The 26,687-nt window shown below is 40.9% G+C and overlaps 3 protein-coding genes across 4 annotated transcripts; all 3 read right to left on the reverse strand.

The window, feature by feature from the left end:
* Window positions 1-1,102: 1,102 nt before the first annotated feature.
* LOC146702097 (retinol dehydrogenase 12) lies at window positions 1,103-7,752 on the reverse strand. Its single transcript, XM_085468622.1, has 7 exons — window positions 7,569-7,752; window positions 7,051-7,166; window positions 4,189-4,344; window positions 3,833-3,937; window positions 2,447-2,656; window positions 1,633-1,825; window positions 1,103-1,443 (listed from the first exon to the last, which is right to left on the reverse strand). Exons 1-7 carry the CDS (start codon window positions 7,577-7,579, stop codon window positions 1,341-1,343), a joined length of 894 nt encoding a protein of 297 aa, XP_085324748.1. The 5' UTR covers window positions 7,580-7,752; the 3' UTR covers window positions 1,103-1,340.
* Window positions 7,753-8,043: 291 nt separating this feature from the next.
* Window positions 8,044-13,292, reverse strand: LOC146702098 (retinol dehydrogenase 12). Of its 2 annotated transcripts, XM_085468623.1 has the most exons (7): window positions 13,222-13,292; window positions 10,565-10,680; window positions 10,025-10,180; window positions 9,817-9,921; window positions 9,431-9,640; window positions 8,833-9,025; window positions 8,044-8,205 (listed from the first exon to the last, which is right to left on the reverse strand). In XM_085468623.1, the coding sequence occupies exons 1-7, from the start codon at window positions 13,284-13,286 to the stop codon at window positions 8,103-8,105; spliced, it is 948 nt and encodes a 315-aa protein (XP_085324749.1). In that variant the 5' UTR covers window positions 13,287-13,292; the 3' UTR covers window positions 8,044-8,102. The 2 variants fall into 2 exon arrangements, with proteins under 2 accessions (XP_085324749.1, XP_085324750.1); XM_085468624.1 differs by lacking the exons at window positions 10,565-10,680; window positions 13,222-13,292.
* A 2,002-nt stretch (window positions 13,293-15,294) lies between these two features.
* Window positions 15,295-26,442, reverse strand: tnfrsf11a (tumor necrosis factor receptor superfamily, member 11a, NFKB activator). The gene is made up of 10 exons (XM_085468621.1): window positions 26,152-26,442; window positions 22,296-22,371; window positions 21,733-21,858; window positions 20,514-20,660; window positions 20,336-20,417; window positions 19,880-19,947; window positions 19,609-19,728; window positions 19,397-19,446; window positions 18,261-19,182; window positions 15,295-15,581 (listed from the first exon to the last, which is right to left on the reverse strand). Exons 1-10 carry the CDS (start codon window positions 26,224-26,226, stop codon window positions 15,298-15,300), a joined length of 1,950 nt encoding a protein of 649 aa, XP_085324747.1. The 5' UTR covers window positions 26,227-26,442; the 3' UTR covers window positions 15,295-15,297.
* Between the last annotated feature and the right edge of the window lie 245 nt (window positions 26,443-26,687).

Raw genomic sequence — 26,687 nt, forward strand, 5'->3', positions numbered from 1 at the left:
CACTAATTGCCCAGTACGATTACAGCATACAGTATTATTGTCACTGCTACATTTCTGTGATGAACCAGAAATTATTTCCACTACTAATTAATTACCGTTGAGCTCAAAGGTTATATTAATAAACGGTTAAGGAATGTGTATTTATGACGACAATTTGTGAGACTGGTAAACTTATGATACGTACGATGGTCTTTCGTTCTACACGGTGCATTTCAAGGTCCTGCACCCATCCGTCGGTAAACTGTACCTGGGCTTGTTGCAGTGACCGGAAGTTACTAAACTTCATGAGTGTATGCACTCACTCCAAGAACCGTATGATTATAAATATGCATATAAATATGCTAAGATGAGATAGCTGACTTCATCTAACTAGCAAATGTTGTCCAGGCTACGTTGGTGATACAGTTTTTTTTAATGTGTATGATATTTTTGTCATGCGATTTTAAAGCCGGTCCTACAACCGCATCCAAGAATGACATGCAGCTTATCTCAGAACTGTCGGTGAAAATTATTCTTGGAGCTAGGTTTAATTGAGCTGCATTTTAAAGAGGTGCAATTTCACAATTTGTGTATATTTTCTAAGTTCACTATTTTGTCATGTGTTGAGAAAAACACAGATTTTAAAATTACATGGTCTAATATTTACATTTAGCATAACTGCAACATTATTTTTTCGTTTGTTTTTTAAAGACTCGAAAGGACTTGAAATTCAAAGTTTCAGACTTGTGACTTGACTCGGACTTTTACACCAGTGACTTGAGACTCGACTCTGACTTGCCTGACATTACTTGAGACTTGACTTGAGACTTGAGGATAAAGACTTGAGACTTACTTGAGACTTGCAAAACAATGACTTGGTCCCACCTCTGCTCATCTCAGTGTCATAGTGTCAAAGCACACATGTCACATCACATAACATGTCTATAGGTTACAAACGAGCAAAATTTTGCAATGTAGTTGTTACTCTTACATGCTGACACTTACAACCATATGTGTCCATGCTGTAAATAGTTCTTTCTACTGTTAGGAGGAAAGGTAGAACTGCAAGCATTTATAATGATCTGAGTTTTACTGATCAGAACCAGATCCACACTTTGCTCTATCTCGCTGTTCAAGACTGGAATGAACAAGATATGCCCTCACAGAAATAAGCATCATGCACTTTTTAATAACACTTTTTCCCACCAAAACATACAATGTACAGCTTTTTTAGATCATTTACAAAATAAAATGGTCTTTGGAGCAATCCTGTTACTTTTCTTTTAAACAGTAACATTAATACATGTATAAAAGTGCTTAGCAGTGCTGTTTAAAGTATGATGTTTTCACACACAGTGTCTTCACTGCCAGGTGATGCCGAGCATGTTACAGCTGACCTCCCACAGTTTCTGCGCCAAGTCATCATCAGAGGCGGTTCTTGAGCACCTTGCAGGGGCGCAGTCACTGCACACACAAAGAAACAGAAAATGAGAATTACACACTATGCACTGCATTTATGTAACTTATAAAAAATGGGGAAAAAACATTACATCAAGTGTAACTTTTCCTTTATTACCAGGTAGAAACACTGGGCACGGTAACACCGGCACTCTAAAAGCTCTTGCGGTTAACTGAAATACTGGGACTGTGTACCTGAAGTACCCTCCACTCAGGCTCTCTAGACCTGGCTCTGCAGCACAGTAAATGGTAGTCTGCGCTCCCTCCACTGTGGTCTTGGTAAAAACCTTGAAGATCTTCACCGCCACTTGGATACATTGGTGCTGGTGCCTCCACAGGTCAGACTGAACCACCCCTGGGTGCAGAGAGAAGACGCTCACCCCTGTACCTGCAACACAAATGCAAGCACATACAAATGCTGCCAAATAACATGTGCTAACAATTGTCACCTGCTATTTATATGTGCATGTTGGGATTTTAAGCGAGGTTTGTAACATTTTTTTCAACCAGTCCCTACAGTGAATATAGTTTTTTTATTTTTAATGAAAACAACAACAGACAAGTTAGCCTTTGTTAAAACACCTTCAGTTTATTTCTGAGTTAATGGACTGAGCTCTACTCCTGGAGGATTAAAGAGAGCATTCAAGTGGAAGTGGGACCCTGTTGGCAGGGTAGGTACGAAGGCAGACAGGTACTGACATAGGCAAGTATTTCTGCAAGTTACTCAGGGTGACGTTAATAGAAAGTTTAAGCTTGTTGCTGCCAGACTGTTGTTATGTAAAAATGTAAAAAAAAAAAAAAATCTACTTCCTTGACTCAACAGCACAACTTCATCCCATTAGTCAGATTCCATGACTCTGAGTCTCTCAGCAAAACCCACCTACACGATGTCTGCACATGCTCCACTTTTACACATTTCTGTGGCCATATCATGGCTGTAAGATACCCATGTGTTATAGCCTTCATTCCTCATGATGCACATTTGGATATTCCTTTTCTAAAAGCTCACCTTGCAACCTTTTTGCGAGTGAGCGTGCAAAGAGGACGTTAGCCAGTTTGCTCTGTCCGTAGGCCTTCATGGCATCGTAACTCTTCTCACTGTTGATATCATCCAGTCGAAGCCCAGTCCAAGTATGGGCCACCGATGCCACCACGACAATACGGGCCGGAGCAGAACGCTTGATGAGGTCCAAGAGTAAGTAAGTCAGCAGGACGTGACCTGATGAAAACAATTAGAACACCTTTTCTTGTTAATTTATTAACAAAGCAAACCCAGCAGTTAATGTGTAGTGTATGTATAATAACCCTTTTAACAAATATAATTAGTTTTACTATTTTGCAAAAAAGACACATAAGGAAACTGTGCCAATCACATCAGTGACTAGCTGTGCTTCTTGTATACCTGTTGCTGGAATTTGTGTGGTTGTTTCTCATATGCAACATAAAGTAGCTCTTCCTGTGGAGTTTATAAAAAAGCCAGCCACCTGACTGAGAACAATCTAAAATCTGACTCCATTTAGACGACCAAACCTGGCCACCCTCGTTTTCAATTTAAATGGCACTCTACAACCGCAGGAGTCGCAATCTCAAGCAAATCTCGTGGTTTTTTTCCTACTCCTTCTTCCTTGCTGTGAGCTTTCTGCTTCATTAGAAGTCAGAAAGTTTACATTATCACCGGATATTATTCCTGCTGATGTGGTAAACAGTGTGTCACCCAATACAATGCATGCCAAGAAGTTTTCTTTTTCTTTTTTTGTTTGCAAAACGTTGAGGGACTCTTCTTGATCTTAATAAGAGCATTTTTCTTTACTGTTTTTTCATTAATTCCCATTTTGCGTAACAATATCACTGTTTAAAAGAGCATGTGAACACATAAAGAATGTGCCAAAGTGCACAGGTTTATTTCTGGATATTTGTACATGTCTGTGTGTTTGCATATGTGTGTGGGAGACCATGCTGGAGCACAGAGTGTTCCCGCTCCGTCAGCCTGAGACAAAAATAACATGGAGGAAAACATCACCTAGGAAGAATCCATGGTCCAATAAAGGAGGAAACACCGGCAGCAGCAACTCTAGTTCATTGTCCTAGCTTGGTGAGACAGTCAGATTGGCGTATGTGTTATTAATGCCAGATTTAAAATGACCTTTTTCACTATGAAAATATGCCTGTCACCAGGCAAACTTAGCATAAATTCAGTCAGAGGCACAGTGTAACTGTCAGCTGTTCACGTTAAAGTAAACTGGCAAATCTAAGCTGTCAGAAAAAGTTGTAGCCAAGCAAACTGTGTAAACATATTTAATGACTGCTTCTAAATATGAAACATGAGCCTTAATTTCAAAACAAAAAAGAAGCGTAAAAATGCAGAGAGAACAATACAAAACTGAGAGTAACTTACCCAAGTGATTGACACCTAGCTGCATTTCAAACCCATCAACCGTCTTGGAGTAGGGACACATCATAATGCCTGCGTTGTTTATCAGGATATTCACTTGTTTTTCCTCTGGAGAAAAAAACAAAAAAAACCCACACAAACTGCATATCTGATAAAACAACTGGTTTTAAATTCAAATGCTTTTACAGTATGCCTCTAATTATCTGCAGCAGAGGCAGTGGAGGGGCTGAACAAACAGGGATTTATACATCAGCCCTGCAATTAGTGAGCCCTGTTTGCTTGAAGAGTCCATTACTCCTTAAGAGGCATACAAGTATGCTCTTGAAAGGAAAAGTGGATTTTAAAAAAAAAGCATATACCATTGATAACAACTTCAGCAAAGGCCCTGATGGACTTGGTGTCAGACAGATCAAGTTTCCTGATGACCACGTTCTCATTTCCTGTGTCTTCCAAAATGTCCGTCCGTGCCTCCTCCGCCCTCTCGAGGTCTCTGCACGCCATGATGATGCGTGCACCTACAAAGTAAGATCCACAGAGCACAAGCTAGTGACAAATAGTATAATAAAATACAGTCCCTCACTACAGAGTATCAGTTTAGGTGAGCACAGGGACCTTAAATCACCCCAAGTTTCATTAGGAAAGACTTGACCCACATCATATTCTTGAAAGTGTGAAATTTCACTCTGAGCTCACATCCTGTTTTTGGCAGCAAATGATTTTTATACACCCCATAACAGCCATTTTCACAGCAGTTGTATTGTACTACCCTAATACTTGAACAGTAGAGTTCAAAAGATTCCCAAACTTAAAACTACAAAAAAATCTTTGCTCATTTGGTGGGATACAAAAGCTCCCAGCATTAAATGAAGAACCTTAATCTTTCAGGGTTCTTCAGATTGTCCTCTAATGTTTTCTAAGCTCTTACTCAGCATCTCATTTAGCCAACTGCTCCACTCGAACAAACACAAGACCCTCTCGACTGTGTCGTTCTCATTCGCTTCTGACACAAATTACCATGCATTCTTCTTAATGAGCACAGAAGGGGGGGTGTAACAGGGCAGCCCTTAGCGGCTGGAAACACAGTGAGACAGACCAAGGCAAGTGTAGTGGAACAAAGTATTTATTCGCTATACGGCTCTCCTTACAACAATTAACTTGTCGAGCTTCTTTACAGCACAAAAATCCCAACCTTCCACCACAGTATACAATATATCAATAAGAATAAATAAATACATAAATACATTTTCACATTTACATATTAATAAATATTTCACACTTTAATGTTACACCAAACCCAATATTATAAAAACCCAGAAACCCAAGCACAAAAAGATTCACCACACTCTCTTTACCAATGGTCTCTCCCGGAACCTTTAAATGGTGTCTGGACCCCCGGGGAAACATTTGCCCAAACACCTTGAAGAGGACACAGGCAAGAAAGGTGAGTAATCATTAACTTACAAACACTTATTTGCACCACTTTTATCCCTAGATTTCACACACACACATTTGCATTAGTTTTCCTTATTGGTAAACCTTAATCACAATCTCAATCACCATTCTTCTCTCCTGACAGACAACCACCACATTCCTTGACGAGGAGCAGCTGTGCAGGATCTGAAATAAGGCCACCAACTGATTTTAAAATTCCCAATAAATAGTCAATAAATATTTAAACTTCTTGTGTGCAAATCCATGCTTAAAGTGCAATGCTCATAAAGTGCTTGATAAGGTGCTTTTAATAAAGTGAAAGGTGTGCTCTAAAGTGCTATACAGACAATACAATATAAATAAATGCAGTAAGGGAGTCCTCTTCCTTACAGGGGGTTTGAGGACACATGCACCCACCCTTTCTTTCACCCATATGCAGGCACAAATATGCACACACACATACACACACGCTCTCCTGCAAACACACTCACACATATGCAAAATAGCTGCAGCGCCCAGTAATTACAGAAGATGGGAGCCATTAACTAGTTGTAATATAGCATCTCCATCCTATTGCTGCCGTCTTTGTTTCCATCCTGAGGACCAAACTATTCCCACATCAACAGGGATGCCGAGTTCATACAATTAAATAAAATAGTAAACAAACAGTAAGAGTCAAGTCCAAGAGGCGTGTACTGAGTCACGTCCAAGATCTTTCAGCAGATGATTTTTTTTTCACATGCGCAAATCATCTGAGTATGTAATAAAAAGCAAAAATGGCTTGAGTCAGTTTTGATCATAGACTGAGTATTCACACTCAGTATGATATGTAATTGTAACAGTCTTTCCTGATTTCACTTCATAAACATTAAATTTCACATGGACAGCTTCCTTTGACAACTCATTACGTGGACCAAAAAGTAAAATAAATTAGTAAATGATAATAATAATAAAATAAATTTCGATCAAAATCATAACAAACGATTGACAATGTTGAGATGCAGTGCCTGAAGGAATCGCTTCTCGTTATCAATCTTTCCAAATCCAATCATGTTGTCATCACATTGTTGCATAATCCAGTTTACTGAAAGATGATGCTGTGCCTCCTTCTACTTTGTTTTAAGGCTGGGAATCTAGTTGTATTATTATTACTATGGGTTATTTTATACTGGTGCCAGTGTAAATTAAAAAAAAAAAATTACATGTTGGTTGTTCTTAAACTGAGGAAGGTGTATGTGGCATGCTGTGTCCGTCATGATGCAGATGGCTGAACAAACTGAGTCTTGTATGCAGAACCAGCTTTCATATTACTCACTCTGTGTGCATGTGTGTGTGTGTGTGCATGTGTGTGTGTGTGTGTGCATGTGTGTGCACGACTGCTAGATGCACTGTCTTTGTTTCATGTCTGGCCCTGCAGGGGACCCTCACAATGCTCCCTCTGTCCCTGCGACGCCTCATCTGTCTTCAATTTCTGACAGTCGTCTGGAATCATTGAAACATTAACCAAGATGCTCATTTAAAAAATATATATATATTAAAAAACAAAACAAAAAAACCCACAAATTTTTATCTATATTTTTATTCAGATTCATGATAGACTTGGGTATACCAAGCAAGTTGGACCTAGCCCAATCACATAAGTGTTCTTAGTGCTTAAATCACGAGGTCAGAGTGGGATATGCACTGTAAGTCACAGCCTGCCAGTTAGTGTAAATTAAAGAGGCAGGCACACGTCTGAAAACCTGATAGACAGAGGCAGATGGAGAAAGACCCGCAGCTGGGCACAGTACCTCTTCTTGCCAGGTCCTTGGCAGTTTCTTTGCCTATACCAGTGTTGGCTCCAGTGATGACCACTGTTTTCCCATCTAACCTCTCCTCAGAAGACCAGTGGTTACAGCACACACCCCTGAACAAGAGGCAAGTAAAAGCATTGATTATATATTTTTCCTTAAAGTTTTAAAGACCTGATCTTTATTTGGACACAAAAGAGTCTATAAATCAGCACATGCTCTCATACTAACTATTCAACATCAGACTTACACATACTGCATCTGTAACAGAGTATATTACATCAGTTGGTTTCCAGAATAATTGCGCAAGTCGTCTAAACAGATTCATGCTCAAAGCTCTTTTTTCCGTTTTCAAAATTTGCATAAAAACACCAATAAAACCACGACGCAAATCACTCTGCAAAATCTGGTGACACAGTGGATAATCTTCAAATATCTCACACTGCTGGTATTATTAGAGCCAGCTACCTAACCTTTAACGTTTTCTGCAGGCTCTATTTTATGTATTTTTCTCCTACCTGCAGTACATTCTTCCTCAAAGAGCAACAGGTTTCCACCTTAGGACCTCTGCGACAATACAGCTCCTTTCTCCGCCACAACACTTTATCAGCGGGTTCCGTGCTTTTCATCTGTCAGCCACCTCTCCTCGTTTTCTTTTGCGTATAGGTGCCGGGGCCAATCAGGGGCGGGCTGACGCATAATTGATTCACAAGTTACAGGCTGTGGGAGCAGCCGGCTCTCCTGCCGCCTCCTGCTGTCGGAGAGACTCGAGTTATGGGGTTAGCTGAGGCGAGAGTGTGATAATTCACCACTGCAGTGTGTGATACCACCGAGAACGTGGAAAACCCAAAGTTAAAACGTGCCTCACTTCACTATGTAGCAGCATGCCAGAGCTAAAATCCTAATGATGTAAGAGTCTAATAAAAATGGGAAGTCTGTTTTTTTTTTTTTCACTCACAAACGGACACACAAGGACACACAATGCTATATCAGGGATGTTTCTTTATTGGAAGCTGTTACATTTGTCTTAGCCTTCAGATCAAAGGTGAAGTTTATCTCCAGCGGATGCCCAACAGGTGGCAGCTCACAACCCACAGCTTCAGGGCTGTGCCGTCATCCTGGCCGGCATTGGAGCTCTCTGCTCTGGAGCAGTTACTGTGGGGAAAGGGGTGAATGGACAATACATAAGCACATCGTTTAAGTGAGCTATACATTTCCATCGCTGTAACATAAAGTGCACTAAAACATGTGATAATTAAAATGTAACCAGCTGATAGTTAGAAGATAGTAGATAAAATGGAGACACAATTGGATAGCTGTAAGGTAATATTTGGTGCATTACGTGTAAATTAATCAAACTCCACACTTTCTTCATTGATCATTACATTTCTAATTTATTCTTTTTCGTTACTTCAGGTAGTTACTCATTGCTTCAGGGCTGCATGACCATCAACAGACTCGGTTTAAAATGTATCAAATGTGAATTATAGCCATGGGTGGAGATACAGTATTTTCCGGTCGTGCTGAGCGATTTGGAGACTGAACAGATAACGCTGTTCTTTCTAAGAAAGGTGCATATTATAAAATATTTATTATCTAACGAATCACTTATACAGAATGACTCATAGATCTTTAGTAATTACCCATTAATTAGTGTATTAAGAATTATTCGGATGATATCGATGAATGGCTCCTCTCGTCTTTCATGATTCTTTAATCACACCTGTTTTATAGCGATTAAGCAAGTTTTTGTCTGTAATTGTAAATAGTTTTCACGCTGACCTGTAGTATCCTCCAGTGACCAGCTGATTCTCAGGAGTGACGGTACAGTAGATGGTGGTGTAGGCTCCCTCTGCTGGGGTCCTGATCAGAAACCCGAAGTTCTTGACTATATCCAGAAGAGGGCGCCTTATATACCTTAAAATGTCAGTGTTCACGAAGCCGGGGTCAACTGTGTAGGCTGTGATACCTAGAACTGGAGGGATTGGTATAAATATTATTTATCCAACCTGAAATGAAGCAGATCCTTGATAACAGCTTGTAGTCACACATGAGTGGACACATCAGTAAAGTAAAACACCCAGAATATATAGTTTCACTTGATTTAGAAAAAAAAAAGATACAGAAAGCCTTGACTCATATCTGGGAAGAAATGACAGCATTATTAGTGAATGAGGAGTGATTTGCTGGGCAACAATTAAGTCTTTAACACAACTTATTTCCCTGTGCTCTGATGTCGCCCAGAGCAGTTGTGGTTGAGGCATGGGACTCTCACACTGTTGAGATAAGATCCGTTTTCTCCTTGCATAAGGAAGGCGAGGTAGACAGGCAAAAGACGACACATAATGACTAGATAATATTTCAGTCTCTGCATCCCTACCCTCTGTCCTTTTGGCCAGCTCTCTGGTGAACAGGACATTAGCCAGCTTGCTCTGTGCGTAGGCCCTGAAGTGATGGTAATCCTTCTCCCCTTTCAGATCATCAAAATGGATCTTGCCAAAGATGTGAGCTGCTGATGACAGGTTGATGACCCGAGATGGGGCCGAGTGCTTCAGCAAGTCCAGCAGCAGAAAAGTCAAGAAGAAATGACCTAAATGGGTGGTAGGAGAGAAAAAGGCGAGGAGTTTTAAGCCACCACTGATCACTGATCACATATTTAGCAGTAACAACAGGAGCTGACTGACAACTCATCTGCTCTTTTGCTAAAGTCTGTTTCAATCTAACATGTTTGTCATTAACTAAACCTTGTGTGTTTTTTCCTCCTACCCAAGTGATTGACTCCAAACTGCATCTCAATTCCATCCACTGTCCTGGCAAAAGGACACACAGCCACGCCTGCATTGTTGATCAGATAGTGAAGAGCTTTCTCAGCTGTGAAAACAGGACAATTGTTACCACCATCACAGTATTTAGAAGGAAAAAAGAATGCACGCACTACTCCGAAGTCCGCGTGTGTGTTGCGTGTGCCACCCACTGTTGTAGATATTCTCAGCAAACTGGCATATTGATTTGGTGTCAGCCAGATCCAGTTGCCTGGTGACTACCTTCGCTCCCTTCACCTCCCTCATGACGTCGCAAGCAGCTTGCTCTCCCTTCGCCATGTCTCTGCACGCCAAGATCACCCGGGCGCCTACGGGAGATTAATTCCTCTTGTTTGCGTGTACATGCATGTTTGACATTTGAACAAGATAGCACGATTTCAACACATATGTCTGGGCCAGTTTGGCAGTCTTTGTGTCGTGGCAGTATGCTCTGAACTTAATCCCTCTGCCTGCCTTTGATTAACCAGTACCGATACATGAGTTCATTAGAATTATGCGTTATCATAAAGACAGTTTATGTTTGAGTAACCTGATTGTATTTATTATATTTGCGGGAACAGGAAGCTTCAAGTGCACAAGTTCACAAGTACACCGAGTCACGCAGACGAGAAAGAATATGACAACAATTGTAAAGAAATTTGTTACTCATCATTGCATTTGCTGTCTTTACATGTGCAGCGCTGTTTGCTTGCCTCTGCTAGCCAGGTCTTTAACTGTCTCTTTTCCTATTCCAGTGTTGCCCCCCGTCACTATAGCTGTCTTCCCATCTAGACGTGTATCTGAAGACCATGTGGGGATGAAGAGAGACCTGTGGAGTGAGACACCTAAAGCCTTTATCTCAGATGGATGAATGAAAAGCTACCGTCAGACTTTTCCCCCCCTTTCTGGTGATGATGTACAAAAACTTACCTGATTGCTTGCATTTCCAAAGTAAAATAAAACTGTGATATCCCTACTCAAAAATTGTTTTCGCTGATGTTGAAAAGTCCCAGAGATGTGGAGGCACAGGGCTGAGAGAGAAAGCAAACATGACCGCCTTTTAAATGGTAAGCTGTTGTCAGAAAGAAATACCCCTCTGTTGGAACTCATCACTGGTGCTAATCAATTAAGGCGGAATTTCAAGATAAGCGTCATATGATTGGTGATGCAGTATTCTAAAGAATCAAAGAAACAGAGAAGTATTTGTTTAAGAGGTTTCAGCTCTGCGTACCAAACTAAGTATTTGAAATGACTCAGCAAACTAGATTTAAGACACTGAATCTTTATTTACTGTAAAAGGAAAGTAAACCCTTTTCAATTCTAAGGCTTTATAAATCAGGGATCAATAAAAATCCCTGGTCCTTAGCATGTCTTAATATAAGGCTGTTTAACGAGAACTAGCACTATCCCCTCACAGCAACAACATCCGGGGTTCGAATCCAGGCAGGACTCAGTGGAGTTTGCATTCACCATCCAAAGACAAGAATGGGGTTAGTTTAATTGGTGATTCTAAACTGGCCGTAGGTGAGATTGTGAGTGTGAACGGTTTTCCGCCTCTCTCTGTGTTATCCCTGTGACAGACACAGAAAAAAAGACTCATCACAACCCCAGCAGGATGCCGAGGTCCTGCAAAACAAGGCCAAATAATCGCTCCTCCACCACCATGCGTAACACTTGGTATGAGGCATTTGTGCTGATATGCTGTGTTTGGTTTTCAAGAAATGTGGCATTGTGGATTAAGGCCAAACACTCTACTTTGGTTTCATCTGGTCAAAGGACGTTGCTTCAGAAGTTTGTGGTTTGTTCAGATGCAGCCGTGCCAACCTAAGCTGTTCTGCTTTGTTCATTTTAGAGAAAAGAGCGTTTGTCCTGCAACCCTTCCAAAAAAGTCATACTTTCCTTTTGAACAATAATGGCCCGATCTGAGTGCGTTTGCTCTCAGCAAGATTGGCAACTGTCTAGAATGTTTTGCAGTTGCCAATCTAGCTCACTGTGCTCAGTGATGGCCTTATAACCCTTTCCAGACTGATAGACAGCCTCTTTTAATCATTCGTAATATCTTTCCGCTATGGCATTGTGCTTCCACACAAACAAACAGCCAAAAGCCCTGCTTTTAGAGTTGCTCGCACTTACTGTGTGATGCTGATGTATTAATTACAAGCACTTGATCAGCATCACCTGGCTGCTACTTACACTCTTAATTCCTATGGAAGCATTAAAAAGGTGTGTTTAGCGTTTCACACACTATTTCTGCATTTTGCCTTAGTTTTCGTTGACACGGCGTATGCTCATATTTGTAGTTCTTCGCGGTTGTATTTGTCTGATTTTTTCACATGACTGTATGTAGCTGTATTTACCTTTTCTCTGAAAATTTTCTTCCTTTTCTGCATTAGAATTATTATTATTATTACTGTCTATTATTACTGTGTCGTAGATGTAACAAAATCACAAGAGCAAATTTTTCAATTAAATTTGTAAGACACTCATTAAAAAGATTCTTATGTATAAAAATGTAAAAGTTCCACACAGTTTCATTCATTCATTATGTATTTATCAGCTACCATCTGCTGCTTCCATTCAAAGCAGTTCATCATATTTACATCCTCTCAAAAGCAAAATCATTATCTTTGAAGAAACTAGAAACTCCATCTGCTGTCAGTGCTGAGTAACGAATCTCAGCTGTAATGATCTTTTGCAAGTCTGCAGCTGGAATCCAAAACTTGCTTCCACAGGTGAGATGACTGTAATTTCAGCACATAAGCACTGTGGATTTTCTGGTGCTTTCCACAGGTCTGCGCTGTCACCTGGTTACACCGACTGTCAGGTTATTAAACCAACAGCTGATTGGGCTTTTTCTCATGCCTCGAAAGTGCTCCAGTATGAAAGACAAACCCTTTCTCAAGAGCCCATTTCCTCTTTTCCAGTGATCTCGATTCCTCTTTTAAAATTGCAAGCAAATAAATAAGGTGGTACACAATAATATGTCTGTATGTCTGTTTAGAAATGCCTATACAAATGCAACAAACAGATGCATCTCGTTTCTTGTGTTGCTGAAACTGTAAACATGAACATGAACATTTATCCATGATTTGTTGTCTTGTTTATCATCTTAACCTGCACTTACCACTAGGAGGCACACTATAGCAACACAAGGTGGTTGCTACCCTACATATAAGTCAAATGAAAGGCTGTTCTCTCACACATGAAAAGAAAAGAAAAAGCTGAAATCATTTAAATGTGCAGTCGGGCTCTGTGTTGGCCAGCCAGCCAGTTCTCATGTAAACCATGTGAAAGCTAGTCATAACTTCCTGTTTTCACGAACAACCATAAAATAAGCTGAGACAAGACGCACTCTTACACACATGCACACACACATATAAACATACTCCTGCTGACCCAAACCAGGCCCAAATGAGTGCTGCCAGTTCCTCTCATGTGGTCTCTCTGTGACGCTAGCTGGTCTGACTGCTAGATTAGTTTCTCCTCACAGCTGCTTGCCATCCCCAGGCCTGATGAAAGGCTGCCTGTCTGTCAACACAGGGACAAAGGCACAGAGGCCTTGCCACATGTGTAATTAGCATTGCTTCACAAAGATTATAGATCATCTTGTGGAGATAAATGAAGCCTTGGTTGTGTTTTGTCAATCTCCCCCCCCCCCCTAAAATAGGAAAGTTGACCAAGAGTAACCACAGAATGCAGGATGGCAGCCATCCGTGAAAAAAATTAGATGCAAAACATTTAATTTCGATCAAAATAGTCTTTCAGTAATTCATTGCAATAGATTTGATTTATATGTACATTTTTTGTTTGTTTGTTTTTTGCAAAGCTGCATACATATGGCAGGGCTATAAATTAACAGTTCATTGAAACTCCTGTGTGCGCTTCGCTGTTAATGGCACCACTCGACTTCACAAAATCCACACAATAAATCAATTGACAGCATATTCATTCGTCTTTGAGAAACAGATGAAATATATACACACACTGATCACATCTGAAACTCCTGAAATACACACAAACAATCTGCCTCGTAAAATCTTTCTTTTTTTTCCTTTTTTTTTTTTTTAAACAAAACCGTTATTATTAACAAGCATCGGAAGGCCTGGGCATTAAAATCGAATAAAAGAAATCACTAATAGAATAGCTTATCAAATGCATAGCATTTTGTTTCAAAGACAAAAACTGCACTTGTGTTGCAGTAGGGAGAAAATAAAGTCTACAAACAAGCATCGTACCAAAACTGGACGTGTCTCTTAAAAAATAAACAGATCCTGCAGGCAAGAAAGAAGAATTCACTCATTGATATGTTTAAAATTCTGTCCAGCCAGATCTTATTGTGGCTTGCATATTCAAAGTTCTATGATACAACAACTAAAACGCATGTTCCACACGGTGGATATTCCGTTACGCAAGTATCAAAATCATCCAGACTTACAAAAGTTAAAAACTAAGAGCTTACAGATGTTACCTAAAGCAAGTAATCAATAGAAATGTGTGGGACATTAAATATTTTGTAACTTCTTTGTATCGAGACCAAGCTGTAAGTTCAATGCAACGATAAAAATATTATGCACCTGCAGTATGAACTCTACTTCCACATCCATTTCACAACAAAATTCCCCATCACTGTCTGGAATGGAGGGAGTTTCCATCTGAAAAGGACTGCAGCTTTTCTTCTTTTTTTTTCTGGGAATAGATTCCCGTGGCAAGATTCAGTGACTAATGTCTGAAATAGGCCAGGTTATAGATGGTTCATTAGTAAGACAACTGTGGAGACACAGAGTCAGATTCCCAAAAGACTGATCTCCCAGTTATCTGACTGATCACTTTAAAATGACTTTACACCATCCTTTCCTTGTTTTTATCTGGAAAACAGACATGACAAGACACATTTGTTTTTCATTATTACTATAACTTATTTGATGTACACCTCTTAGCCATAACACTAAACCCACCATTCTGCCAAAAAAAAAAAAAAACCTCTGCTGTGCATGCACATGAGCCCACTGAGGGTGTCCTGTGGTGTCTGGCCAGTGGGTCCTTTGGGTCCTGTGCGCCTCTGCAGATCAGGCTTGTTCTTGCTAACTCAGCAGATGTTTGATTGGACTGCCATGTGTTATGCCAAGTTGTCGAGCAGTTTTTTTGTTGTGACAGGACACTCTGTCCCGTTGGAGAGAATTCTGTTGTCAGGGGATGCCGTTGCCATGGAGGGATGTGACTGATCTTTAACGATGTTTAGGTGGGTGGTATGAGTCAATGGAAGAGGACCCAAGATTTCCCAGCAGAACATTGCATTGTAACAATATAATCAACATGATTCATTTCAGCTGACAGCAGTTTTAATGTTGTGGCTGATTGGTGTAATCAAAAGATAACATAGGCACCCGGACTATGGCGATGATCTCTGAAGTGACATAAAACATAAAGCAAAGCCACCGGCCGCTTTTCACTTTCCCAGTGATTGCTCCTCCATCGCTTCCTGGACTGGCAGTGTTTCATCTTGCAAAGTACAGTGGGAAATGTAGTCCCCTTGTGATCTCAAGCTGGTCTGAAAAAACGGAGCAGTCTCAGTGGCTTCTTCCTGGACAGGGTTGCCGAAGCCATCATCCCGCTCCACCTCGTCGCTGCCGTGAGACGTCTGGCTGACGCAGACAACAATGACGTCACCGCTAAAGTTCATCACTTGACCGCTGGAGATGAAGGTGGTGTTGTGGTTCCCAGACACCTGACCTAAATAGAAAAGTAACACAGAGGAGGCGTAAATGGTTAGGAGGCTATTTATAGACGATGTCTGAGAAAATCTTTAGTTTCACGTGAAAATCATAAACACTGTATCCCCAGACTGGTATAGAAAATGCCGATGCAATAACAGCCTATTGTGAAATTCAACGAGATGTGTTGCTATAATTGTAGGGTTGTGTAGGACTTTCATTTTCCCTGTACAAACAGGCTTCCAGAGCCCTATTTCATGACACAAGTGAAGAAGGGACTAACTGTTGGCTAACCTCATGTGACAAATGGACAGTGGGTGTAATGACTTTGCAGGATGACCACAAAAAGGCAACGGCTACAGAGACCGCCATATCATATCCTTCTCGACATAGCTCCGTCAGTATCCAGCACTTCTAACTAAGTGAAACTCAAGACCACTAAAGGGAAGCAATTTGTCACAGGTTTTGGGGTTTTAAGGATTCAACTGAACAATTTTTTTTTTTAAATGTGCCGCTCCATCCACAAACATCTCAGTGTCTAATCTCCATCCTACAGTTGCTTTCCTGCCAAACACAAACTTGCATCAATACCCTTTGTGCCAGTGCCTGTATATTGTTCACCTACAGAGTTAAACCAGCAGGTGAATTAGGAAATAAACAGTTTTGTTTTGTAAATCGCATTACACCGCATCAAACCTCTGGTTCCTATTTTCTCCAGCCTCCTGTCTGACTTTCCAGGCGACAGAGGAGGCCAAACCTCCATGACTCACAGCTTATGTTCCATCTGTTCACACATATGCACACGCACACACATACAGTAAATGTAAGAAAATGCACTAACAGGCATTTTCACACCTACACATACACATATGCGCTCAAAAGCACATGCAGCCAAAGGCAAACGCTACCACAGACTCTCAAAATGTGTGTGTCTCTGTTTCAGTATCCAATCGCATTTCCCGGAATACCAGTCTGAGAGGGCAAGCTTGAAAATATGCCATTTCACCACAGCTCTGAAAACAATGCTCTGAAGAATCTGCTTGGGTCTTCTGTTTATCCTCTCTCAGTACCACGTTGATCTTTTTGGATACCCAAAAACTGCGCTGACAGGGGTAAAACTGACTTGTGCATATTCTCTATCAGAATCTGCCAATTTTTCATGGATAGGTGTCAGCTTAAGTCTTTGATTGTCAGACTAAATGTGGGTCATTAGCCCTATTGAGCTGACGCTCAACAAAGGCAGCCCCAAAATTGCCCTGAGCCGGTCAGTAGCTAATAAATAAAGCTAATGTGCACTGGGACGGCTACTGTGGGTGAGACAAGGGAAACCTCTGAACCTTGCCTAACCTTTAAATAGTATAGGTGGGAAGCCCTTGTAACAATTTTCATTACTGCATGATGGGAAACTGTGTTCACTTCAAGCCAGCAGATGTGTAATTAAAGTAACCAGTCATCAGTGAGAGTCAAAAAAAAAAAAAAAAAGGCTTCACAAGTTGGTGTGTGTGTGTTTTTGTTGGGTTTGCGAGGTTATAAAAGCATTACTCAAGCTGAGCACATCTTGGTTCAATTAAAGCTGCGGTCACTTTGCGCAACCCTATGGAACTCTGGGTAAACAGGAGTTTTGTACTGTAGATGGCATACTCGACACTGGTGCACACATACACAAAGAGCAGTGTTTGTTAAGAGTGCGGTTCTGGTGGCTCACTAGCACATCACACACACACACACACATATCTTTTTCCTGCTCCCTGTGTGGCCCCGCCAAAATCCAGGCTCAGATTATCAATACTGGCTTTAATAAAAGCTATTTCTTGGAAACAATCACACAAACGCCATATTTTTACGCTGAGACCAATCCTCTGTCTATTCTGTGTTCGGCTAATAACGTTTGAGCTCGAGCTGACCACCGTCTCTATCAGACTGCTCAGATATTACTGCTTTTATAACTAACCATAACCACTAGGAGCTCGAGGCACAGAGAATAAATGTTTCCCGTAGATTTTTCTCTTTGGCACAACCATAAGGTCTGTGTGAGAACAATGCATGCTCAACCCCGTGACTGTAAAACTTTCCATTAAAACCAATCTAAATTTCATTCTGTTATTCTTGGTGGCTAGTCCCACCTATGCTGTGGAAAGAGAACACTGCTATGTGGTGTATCCAATCATGTATGGGTATGACCCTGTGGCAACACAATGGCGACTGCCTACACAAACAGCGAACACAGAAATCCACCTGGCAAACACAACTGTGGTCCTGCAAACTTTGTAATGAGCCATTATCCCCATAACGCTCAACCACTGTGTTTTTAGTTTTTATTGACGCTGCTGAGCGGTCACAGCAAAAAAATAGCCAGGAAATAGCCAGCTCCAAATCAGCTTTTCATTACCCCAAGAGGAGTAAAAATAGATTTGTGACTGTGCGACTCAACTGCTTGGGGAAAAAAAGTATATAATATAATATAGTATAATATAATATAATATAATATAATATAATATAATAGACAAAAGTGTACATTAATTTTAAAAGCCATAATTCTGTCCTGTCAACACTTGATGATTACTATTAAGTTACTATTATTACTTAATATTTTACCTCCCCCACTAGTTTGGAGCTAGTACCTTATCACTTCTCTTTTTCCTTATCATTAACATTTTTTGGGGCTTCTCATATGATCAGTTTTTGAAATTTCATGTACCTGAGGTAAGATTTGGATCAGCCAGCTGACTCTGAAGGCTCTCCGGTGAGCACTCCAATTCTGACTCCTGTGATGAGAGCTTGTTGTCTCTGCTGTCCCCACAGGGAACTCCCTGGTCTTGCTCTGGGGCTGTGGCCTCAGGGGGCTTGTCCATGTAGAGCTCTCCAACAGATGGGGATGGCAACAAGGGGGTGACCGAGGTCATCGCAGAGGTCGTGCTATGTTCTGTTGATGTGGAGTCTGTGCTCATCAGTCTGTACAACCCCTCCCATTTTGTTGGCGATCTCTCTTTCAGGTGAAATTTGAACTCCGGCGACATCTGGGACAATGGCAGGTAGAGTTCAGGAAGCGGACTGGTTGACTGGACGGCGGTGGAGGTGTGGAGGAGAGGAGGAGAAAGAGAAACAAGCGGTGCGACACCCGACTGACTCGTGGAGACTTTCTTGAGATTTCCATCTTTAGCCTCTTTCCCACTTCCACCTCCATCCCTCTCTCCATCTAGCCCTCCACATGAACACGATCCCGGTGTTCCAGGGCTGACAGCCTGGCTACAGTCCTCATTCTCCCCTACTTCCAGGGGCTCGTGGACAGGAATGACACACATGCAAGAACCTGTCAAAAGCCGGGACACGCTCATGACCTCTTCTTCCGACACCTCTTCTGGTTCTCCAGATCTTTTGCTCTGATCCTCCATTGGTGTTTTCCTCTCAGTCCCTCCTTCCTCTGTCATCTCTTTTATGAAGGGCAGAGAGACCTTTACATCAGGAACAGAGATGGGCAAGGTGCACGAGGGGTTGTCAGTGGGGCTGGAGGGTGCTTGGTCGATAAGTTTGGTCACCTCACATGGCGTGCATTTTGAGGCACCAGAACCACCTCCTATTCCTCCTCCTGCTCCGCTGTGGTAAAGAGGAGCCAGTGTCTCCTAGAGTGAAGAAAACGATAAAAGAAGAGTTGTAAATTATTGCAAGTATGCACGTAAGATGATGTTAGATATATACAGGCTCTTTGCTTCAATGGAAAAAAAAAATTGTCACAAACAATAGAAAAAGTAGATGAAACAGCTTGCAACAAGTTTAGTTTCTATATGTATTCGGTTTTGTTTGAGGTTTTTTATTCTAACAGAAATTCCACCTTACCTGTTGTATCCGGGTCCTCTTCAGATTCTGGACACAGGATCGCAGATTTACTGAGAAATGAAACAACAAGATGTAAGTACTGAAAAAAATGCAGGAAAAAAAAAAAAAATCACAGTATTTATGAAAGTTCACGTTTTTGTGCCAACGTCTACATGTATGTTAAAGCAGTCGTACAGGCAGAAGAGAAAGGTTCATAGAGAATTTCGACCTACCAGAGAGTAACTTCATTTTGTCCTTGTAGCAGAAGAGAAGCAGAATGAGGGGACACAGAATGATAATGATTGACAGGACTGAAACCATCACCCAGAAGGACATAGGAATGACCGGGTCACCTGTAAGACAGACAATTATTGAGCTTGCTTTTAGTCTACTGTTTTTTCCCTCTCCACATTTAGTGTGACATTTAAGCCTCCAATTAACAGAAACGATTTTGTCATATGGAAAAAAATGACATTGTATATGTCTGTGTCTTTCCAAACTCACGTGGTCCACACCCTGCATCGGCTTCAGCACTGCCTTGCTTGATCTCCTTGCTGCCATCAGCCTTGCAACTGGGAAAGAGGAAGAAGAAGAGGAATATTTAGACAATGAGAATGTAGTTCGTTTTTTTTAGTTCTCCCTTCTACTCCACATTTTCCTACCAACGTGCTCAACTCGCAGTTCTGCAAAGATAACACCAGAAAGGCAGATGGATAGAGAGGAAAACAAAATTCTTTCTCTCTCCACCGTCATCATCATCGCCGATGATCTGTCAGGTCTGGCTGGCAGTGGAAGCTGATGTCTGCTCCAGCCAGGGTTCCAGAGGAAGTGGTGAATATATTACTCATAACCACTGCTGGCTGCCGGTAGGGACGGCTGCCCAACTGCATTTTCCCTTCACAATATGTCAAAAGATTCCAGGCTAAAAACACGTGTGTGCACGTGTGTGTAAGCGCTTACTTTGTCCACGGTTTGCACGGTTCGTCATCGTCCTTATCAGAGAAGAATCCTTTTGGACACGGCTCACACACCTTCCTCTGATCTATAATTAACAACACAAATCGTAATCTCGGATTTACAACTCGTTTGTAGGGACTTGTTATAAATGGGGGATGTTCTGCGTTGTGGACTTTCTCACCATGCTTTGTCTCAAGTCCCTGTCCGGGTCGGCAGGTGGGTATCTTCTCACAGAACTCACAGTTGATGGGGTAACACTGGAAGCCTTCAACACAGCGACATGGCTCCTCTTCTATCGAGTTTTCATTATTTCTCATAAAACCCAATCCTGTAGATTTAAAAGAAAAAGACAAAGGTACAAATGAAGTGAATGATTAAGTGTGTTAAATGCAAATTCCCATTCCACAGCTCAATACAAAGGAAAAATAATTCCATGATCTGAGCATTCTTGGCTACCACAACCCCGTTTGTATGAATATAGAGGTGTTGTGTAAAGAGTAAACAAAAAACTGAAGTGAAAATCATTTATTTGATTGAAAATAGCACACAAATAATGTATAAAAGTATGGAAAAGGTGGAAAATGTATTTATTGTGTTTCAAAAAACATTCGGAGAGGAGGGCAAGGAGATGTCTGTACACAAGCTTGTAAAAAAAACAAAAAACAAAGGAGTCAGTGGATGGGCTCAGAAGCACTTCCAAACATCACTGTCAGGAGACACAGGAGAGGGTGATATCTACAAAGGCCATATTAAAGTTGAATGATAAAAGTTTTCGCCCTTTTTGGAGGAAGGCCTTCATTATTTCAGCAGGACAATACCAAACGACATGGGGGGAAAAATCTGACCTACTGAAAATATCTGACCCATTATTAAACGAGGCAAACAAAGACCTTAACTGCTGAACAGCTTAAAACTTTATTGAGAATGAATTTAGCAAAAACGTTCAGATTTTTTTCACCAATATGCTCCCCGAGTCCCCAAAGACATATGGGGAGTTTTAAAAAGATGAGGCGATCCAACGTGGCAGTAAACCGTCTCAATCTCAACTTTTTAGAAATGGGACGGTGGCAAATGGTCTGCACTTCGTTAATGTTTACACAGCTTCATGATTTTTTGGGAAAGGGGTTGCAAAAGAGAAACTAAAACATTAAAAACATGAGTATAAAATTAAATACTGTTGACTGGAGAGTATTCTTTTATGGTGTAGCTGTGACTGTAGAGTATGTTTGGAAAGGTTGTTTGATCTTTGTCATTCAAGTAACCAGAGATTGCCAATAAGCAAAACGTTTTATAATTAATTGATTAACTTTTTAGAATTGAAATGAATGGTATTTGTCACAAGTAAGAAGTGAAAAATGGATTTAAATGTATGGAATTGATAAATAAATGAAGGTACTCACTCTCATCACAAAACTTCTGCTTAAGACAGCGATAGGCATTGTTCAAGCTGGGTTGATATTCTCCGTAACTGCATTTACGACATATAGTCTGAGCGGTATCAGTGCAGTCTTTAAACACATAATAGCCTAGTGGCAAAAAGAAGAGACAGTGGGTGTTAGGCAGAGGATTTAAGAACCCAGCATACATAATTACAATAACACAGAAAAGCCTAATTAAATAGAAGAAAACAAAAGAGAGACTGATAAAACTGGAGCTCCCTTCTTCTTTTTAAGCAGTTGATATATTTAGCAGTTTAAGTGTGTGTGTGTGTGTGTGTGTGTGTGTGTGTGTATATCACGCATTTGTGGAAACACACGCACATGTCTGTGCCACTTTAAGCCAAAAAGATCTGCTTTTAAACATCCTTCCTCTTTTACTTTAGAATATTTGTGAATGGAAAGCTATTTTTACTTTATGCTGACTCCACAGAGGAAACCAGATATGCATCCACTATCTCTGTGTGTGTGTGTGTGTGTGTGTGTGTGTGTGTGTGTGTGTGTGTGTGTGTGTGTGTGTTAGTTACCTGGTTGACACTTGTTGCAGCATTTGGAGTCTTTTAGGTATTGTGTTTCTTTACATTGAGGTCTGGAATCTGCGTTCTGTAATTAATGAAGACAAAAGATAAGTTTGTAACAGTTAGTAAGAGGTATAATGTTTGAGTCAGGACCAGGATGGTAAAAACATTTTCAAGACGTGCCCAGAAATTCTTTCCATGCTCTCAGAACACCTGAGCGCAGCTCTGAAGCCTCCAGACCAGGAAAAACAAAGTCCACAAGTACACAACAGGGAAGTAACAGGAATCATATAATATCCATTCTGGCTGACTTTGAATAATTAATCACATGCAAATATTTTCCCAGCCATCAGTGCTGTGCTGTAAAATAAAAAAAACAAAAAACAAATCTTGTGCAGTTGTTACACTAGATTTCTAAAGGCCTTCTGCTCTAAAAAAAACCACTATGCAAAGTTTCCTGATGTCACGCAGCTAAACACAGCTCTCGTTAGAAAGCATGGAAACAAACTATGAAACATCTTTGCATCTCTTCACAAACAATAAACGCTTTATTGAAAAGGTTACTTACTGTACTGACCTTCCAGCCGCTCTAAATGAAGGGCTGGAGAAGTCCTGGCCACACTGCTGAATTAGACAGTTTGGCTGTTATAACAGAAATGATGCCAAAACCACAGTGTCTATATATAAATGTAGAAAAATAAAACCTATAGGCCTGCTTTGACTCCGACCTTGAATTGACCACCAACATTTTGCCATTCAGTCTAAGCTTCATCTTCCTTACTACTAAATACTGTAATTTGTACTGTAATTGAATTGCTGGTGTTGCAGAGGTTCAGAAAAGCTTCCCCGAAGTTTTCCTTTGGGAAGCATATTCACAATTTCTTTTTGTTCATTTGATTTTTAATGGAAAAATCCCTGAGCTTACCCCAGCAGTTCAAGTATACAATACTGGACTCAACACTGTTTTCACACCCTTCTCATCCTCCCCTGTCTTCTTTCTCACACCTCTGATTAGACTGTGTCAGTCTTTCCAACTTCAGACCACGACAGCGCAGCATGAACACTCTCAAGCTTTTAATTACCTCCACTCAGACTCACACATCAGCCAATCTTTGTTTTATAATCTAACCAGAGGGATAATCATACACAGTGCTCATAGCTCAGACCGCAGCACTAATGGACACCATATGCTGCAGGAGACAGAAGTGACAGAAGTAGGAAAGATTCCCATGCTATTAAAAGGCTTGAGTATAGATAGATAGGTAGATATGGCTTTTAATATGCACAGCTGGACCAGAGCGCACAGGAAGCCAAAGGAATGCCGGGAATTGTGTTTTTGTTACCGCCACATCTAAACATTGGGTCTGAGTTACGTGAAACAATGTGTTTTGATTTACTAAATATATAATGGATGCAAAAGAAAAACAAGTGACCCACCCTATATGATTATAGGTTAACATAATGGTAAACATAGCACATCCGACCTCAGAGCTAACTTGATGTGCTGCATGTACTCAGATATGAAGTTATAGAATTGCTTGAAAAAGAAGATGTAGGGAAGTGGAAAGTATATGGATGGACAGAGCGGGCAGGACTTGGTGAAGCTTAAGAACAAAGAGGTATTAAGAGTTCCAGCCCTTCAGCGACATGTCACAACTGCCCCCTAGCTGGTTTCCGAGCTGTTTTGTTTAACTTACAGAAACATTCACCGCCGTGTGTGACCCTATCAAATGCAGAGCACATTCCATAAGCTTTCAGCGGACAAGGGAATTTGCATAACGGCCACAGCAGCAACAGGCTCAAAGCCAAGAGAAGCACACTGCACCTCATAGGCCTCTAGGGGTTTTACTGGTTCACGATAAGATGCTGTAAAAGCATATTGCACAACAACTGGATCTTTGTATAATGTTTGCACCTGTGATTAGTTTGTTTCTTAACAGCCATAAAAGCAAATCCCCTTAATGCCACCTGCATAAATCAAGACCTGATATCTCATACCTTTAATTATAATTCTTCAAAACAGAAAAAAGAAGGGACTAAGTTGTCTTAAAAATTCATTTACAAGTAACAGAAGAAAACCCCCCCACAAAGAACGGCTGTTAAATTGGTGGAAATTGGTGACAGTCAATGATGTGTGAATAGAAAAAATATATATAATAGAAACAACCCAAAAATCAAGGAAGAGCAGGTGCTGCAAAAAGTTAAAAGAATATGTGCTAATTGCTTTAATGAAACCTGATCCAGAGCTCATAGGCAGTGCACTGCTTTTTAAACCGGAGGTAGTCATAAATCTGATCTGGTACTTGACGGAACTTGAAGAGGTAAATAATTACTGGTCAAATATTCAATGAAAAAAGTCAGGGAAGAGGCAGCAAGATGTTGCTAATAGATAACAGGACAACACGAGTGCATACAAGCAGGGATGAATGCATGACTGACTTGAAAATCTGGCAAATAAAAAGTTCAGGAGCCTTGTTTGTGGGCAGGCGAGCAATAAACCCAACAAAGCACAGTTCTTCATGATATATTGACTTTTAAGCTCTGAACATCTTGAAGCAATTGTGCATTGCTCAATGTCACAAAGACAGTTTGAAATGAACTCGGAATGTATTGGATGAAGTGGTTGCAAACCAAGAAAAAGAAGGGGAATTCTTTGGGAATAGTGTGAGTCAGTAATGGCAAGACCATGGTGAGAACAAACCAAAGCCAAGGGTTTGCAATGTCACCTTAAAACGTAGTTGAAAAATATTCCATCCCTCCTATCCAGACAACTGTCTGTATCACGTGTTTGCTTTCTATTGCCACTGCTGCTGGTAAAACTTTGACTTATTTCATAGACTTTTTGGGGGAAAGGAACAACTATATATTTCTTTTGCGCAATTGCCTCTCTGGATCACTGCATTGACAAGTAAAATGCCCCCACAAGCATTTTCTCTTGCAACACACCTCAGGAAAGAAGAGCGTGCGTTCCAGTCAAAGTTATGCCAATGCTGGCTTACGGTAATGCAGGCACACAAGCAATGATAGATCACTGGTGCCCAACAGTCCCACCACTTCAACCACATCTCATAAACTTCTCCACCTGGACAGCGTTAGCTGGTTGGACTAAACAACGGCGTGGACAACAACATGCCATCGACTATATTCACTCTCCCCTTCAAATTAACTGTGGCAGTGTATCAGCTGCGACATTAAGTCATTTTTAATCTCTGTAAATCTACTTAATAGGGTTTTTTAGTATGTGCTTCTTAGGTATATTACGAACTACGATAAAAAAAGGAAACCACAAAAAAAAAAAGTTTGTAAAAGTTGGTTGTGATATGCAAAATAGAGATCCTGCTGTGGCCCCTGCACCACCTTTTTAAACCTCGCCTCTGGCTGACCCAATGAGGTTCCTGATGAGCAACTTGGACGTGGAAAGAATACTTGGTGGAGGGAGAAGAACGTCCAGTTGCCAGCGGCTTTTCTGTGGTCAGAGCAGGGGAGAAGTGGCTTCGGCCCTAATACAGCTGTTTCTAGTCAGTGTCTGTGCGTAAAAAAAAAACAAAAAAAAAACCAAAACAAAAAAAACACTGTTCCCCAAATTTCCCTCGTCCCTCATCTGACCAGCTCATGCAAATGCTGGTGTGTTGACACATACTCGGGTTTACGGTTACATATCTTTTGCCTAAAACAACTGAACAACTGTTAATCTCAGCACTTTTGCATTAACTTTCTCATTTAAAGGGACCCCGATAACCCAAGGGAAGCAGTAAACAAGAGACCCACAGGCTTCAAAGGTGACCGTCAACTCATTTGATATCAACCTCTTAGCTAATTAATGGGGTAAATGTTTATCATTAATAGTGGGGAAAACGCGTTTTACCTGTGCGTAAAAGGTGACAAGGACACACGTAATCCAGCCGCGGAAAATCCAGCTTGTAGAAAAGTTTAATCTCATCTCTACTGATTTACAAAGACGACTTCTGAGGCAAACTTTTCTTTATTAGCCAATAAACAAAGATCCGATCCCCGGACTCTTTAAATGTCCTCACTGCAAATCAATTCTTCTTGAGTGCGTAAATGTGGTTGAACCTCCAAACATCTCACAGGACATCGCGCCTTCATTCCCGATTAGACAGCTTCAGTTCCCATCTGCCCTCTCATCTTCCTTCTGCTTTTCACCCACGCGTAGTGAAGGGAGCTGCAATGCAACAGCTTGTAAAAAATGAGTGACTTACCGAGAGTGGACTCCTCCCACGTTCATACGCAAAGAACGGTTCCACGCCTCCATCGCAGCCCTCCCGATCAAGCCGGAGAAATTATGTGTGTGACATTTAGTGCGCCCGACTATGAACCACCCCTTATTTCTCAGGTGGATAGATTTATTTAAACATGTGCAAACCAAAATCTACATTCAGT

The sequence above is a fragment of the Copadichromis virginalis genome, linkage group LG9 (assembly GCF_057382275.1).
Source record: "Copadichromis virginalis isolate Kocher_CV1m ecotype Utaka linkage group LG9, C_Virginalis_male_GT1.1, whole genome shotgun sequence".
Taxonomy (NCBI): domain Eukaryota; kingdom Metazoa; phylum Chordata; class Actinopteri; order Cichliformes; family Cichlidae; genus Copadichromis; species Copadichromis virginalis.

Excerpts from the sequence above, each read along its gene's own strand:
- LOC146702098 (XM_085468623.1), bottom strand. The coding sequence starts at position 13,286 with ATGAGAGGAACTGGCAGCACTCATTTGGGCCTGGTTTGGGTCAGCAGG. Across the intron at positions 10,681-13,221 it reads AGGAGTATGTTTATATGTGT|GTCTCTCTTCATCCCCACAT; the intron begins GTGTGCATGTGT and ends CTCACTCCACAG. Across the intron at positions 9,922-10,024 it reads TGCTGAGAATATCTACAACA|CTGAGAAAGCTCTTCACTAT; the intron begins GTGGGTGGCACA and ends CTGTTTTCACAG.
- LOC146702097 (XM_085468622.1), bottom strand. Across the intron at positions 1,826-2,446 it reads ACTCGCAAAAAGGTTGCAAG|GTACAGGGGTGAGCGTCTTC; the intron begins GTGAGCTTTTAG and ends TTTGTGTTGCAG. Across the intron at positions 1,444-1,632 it reads CTGAGTGGAGGGTACTTCAG|TGACTGCGCCCCTGCAAGGT; the intron begins GTACACAGTCCC and ends TTGTGTGTGCAG.
- tnfrsf11a (XM_085468621.1), bottom strand. The coding sequence starts at position 26,226 with ATGAGATTAAACTTTTCTACAAGCTGGATTTTCCGCGGCTGGATTACG. Across the intron at positions 19,948-20,335 it reads CCGTGCAAACCGTGGACAAA|TTGCAAGGCTGATGGCAGCA; the intron begins GTAAGCGCTTAC and ends CCTCTTTCCCAG. Across the intron at positions 15,582-18,260 it reads TGATCCAAATCTTACCTCAG|GTCAGGTGTCTGGGAACCAC; the intron begins GTACATGAAATT and ends TTTTCTATTTAG.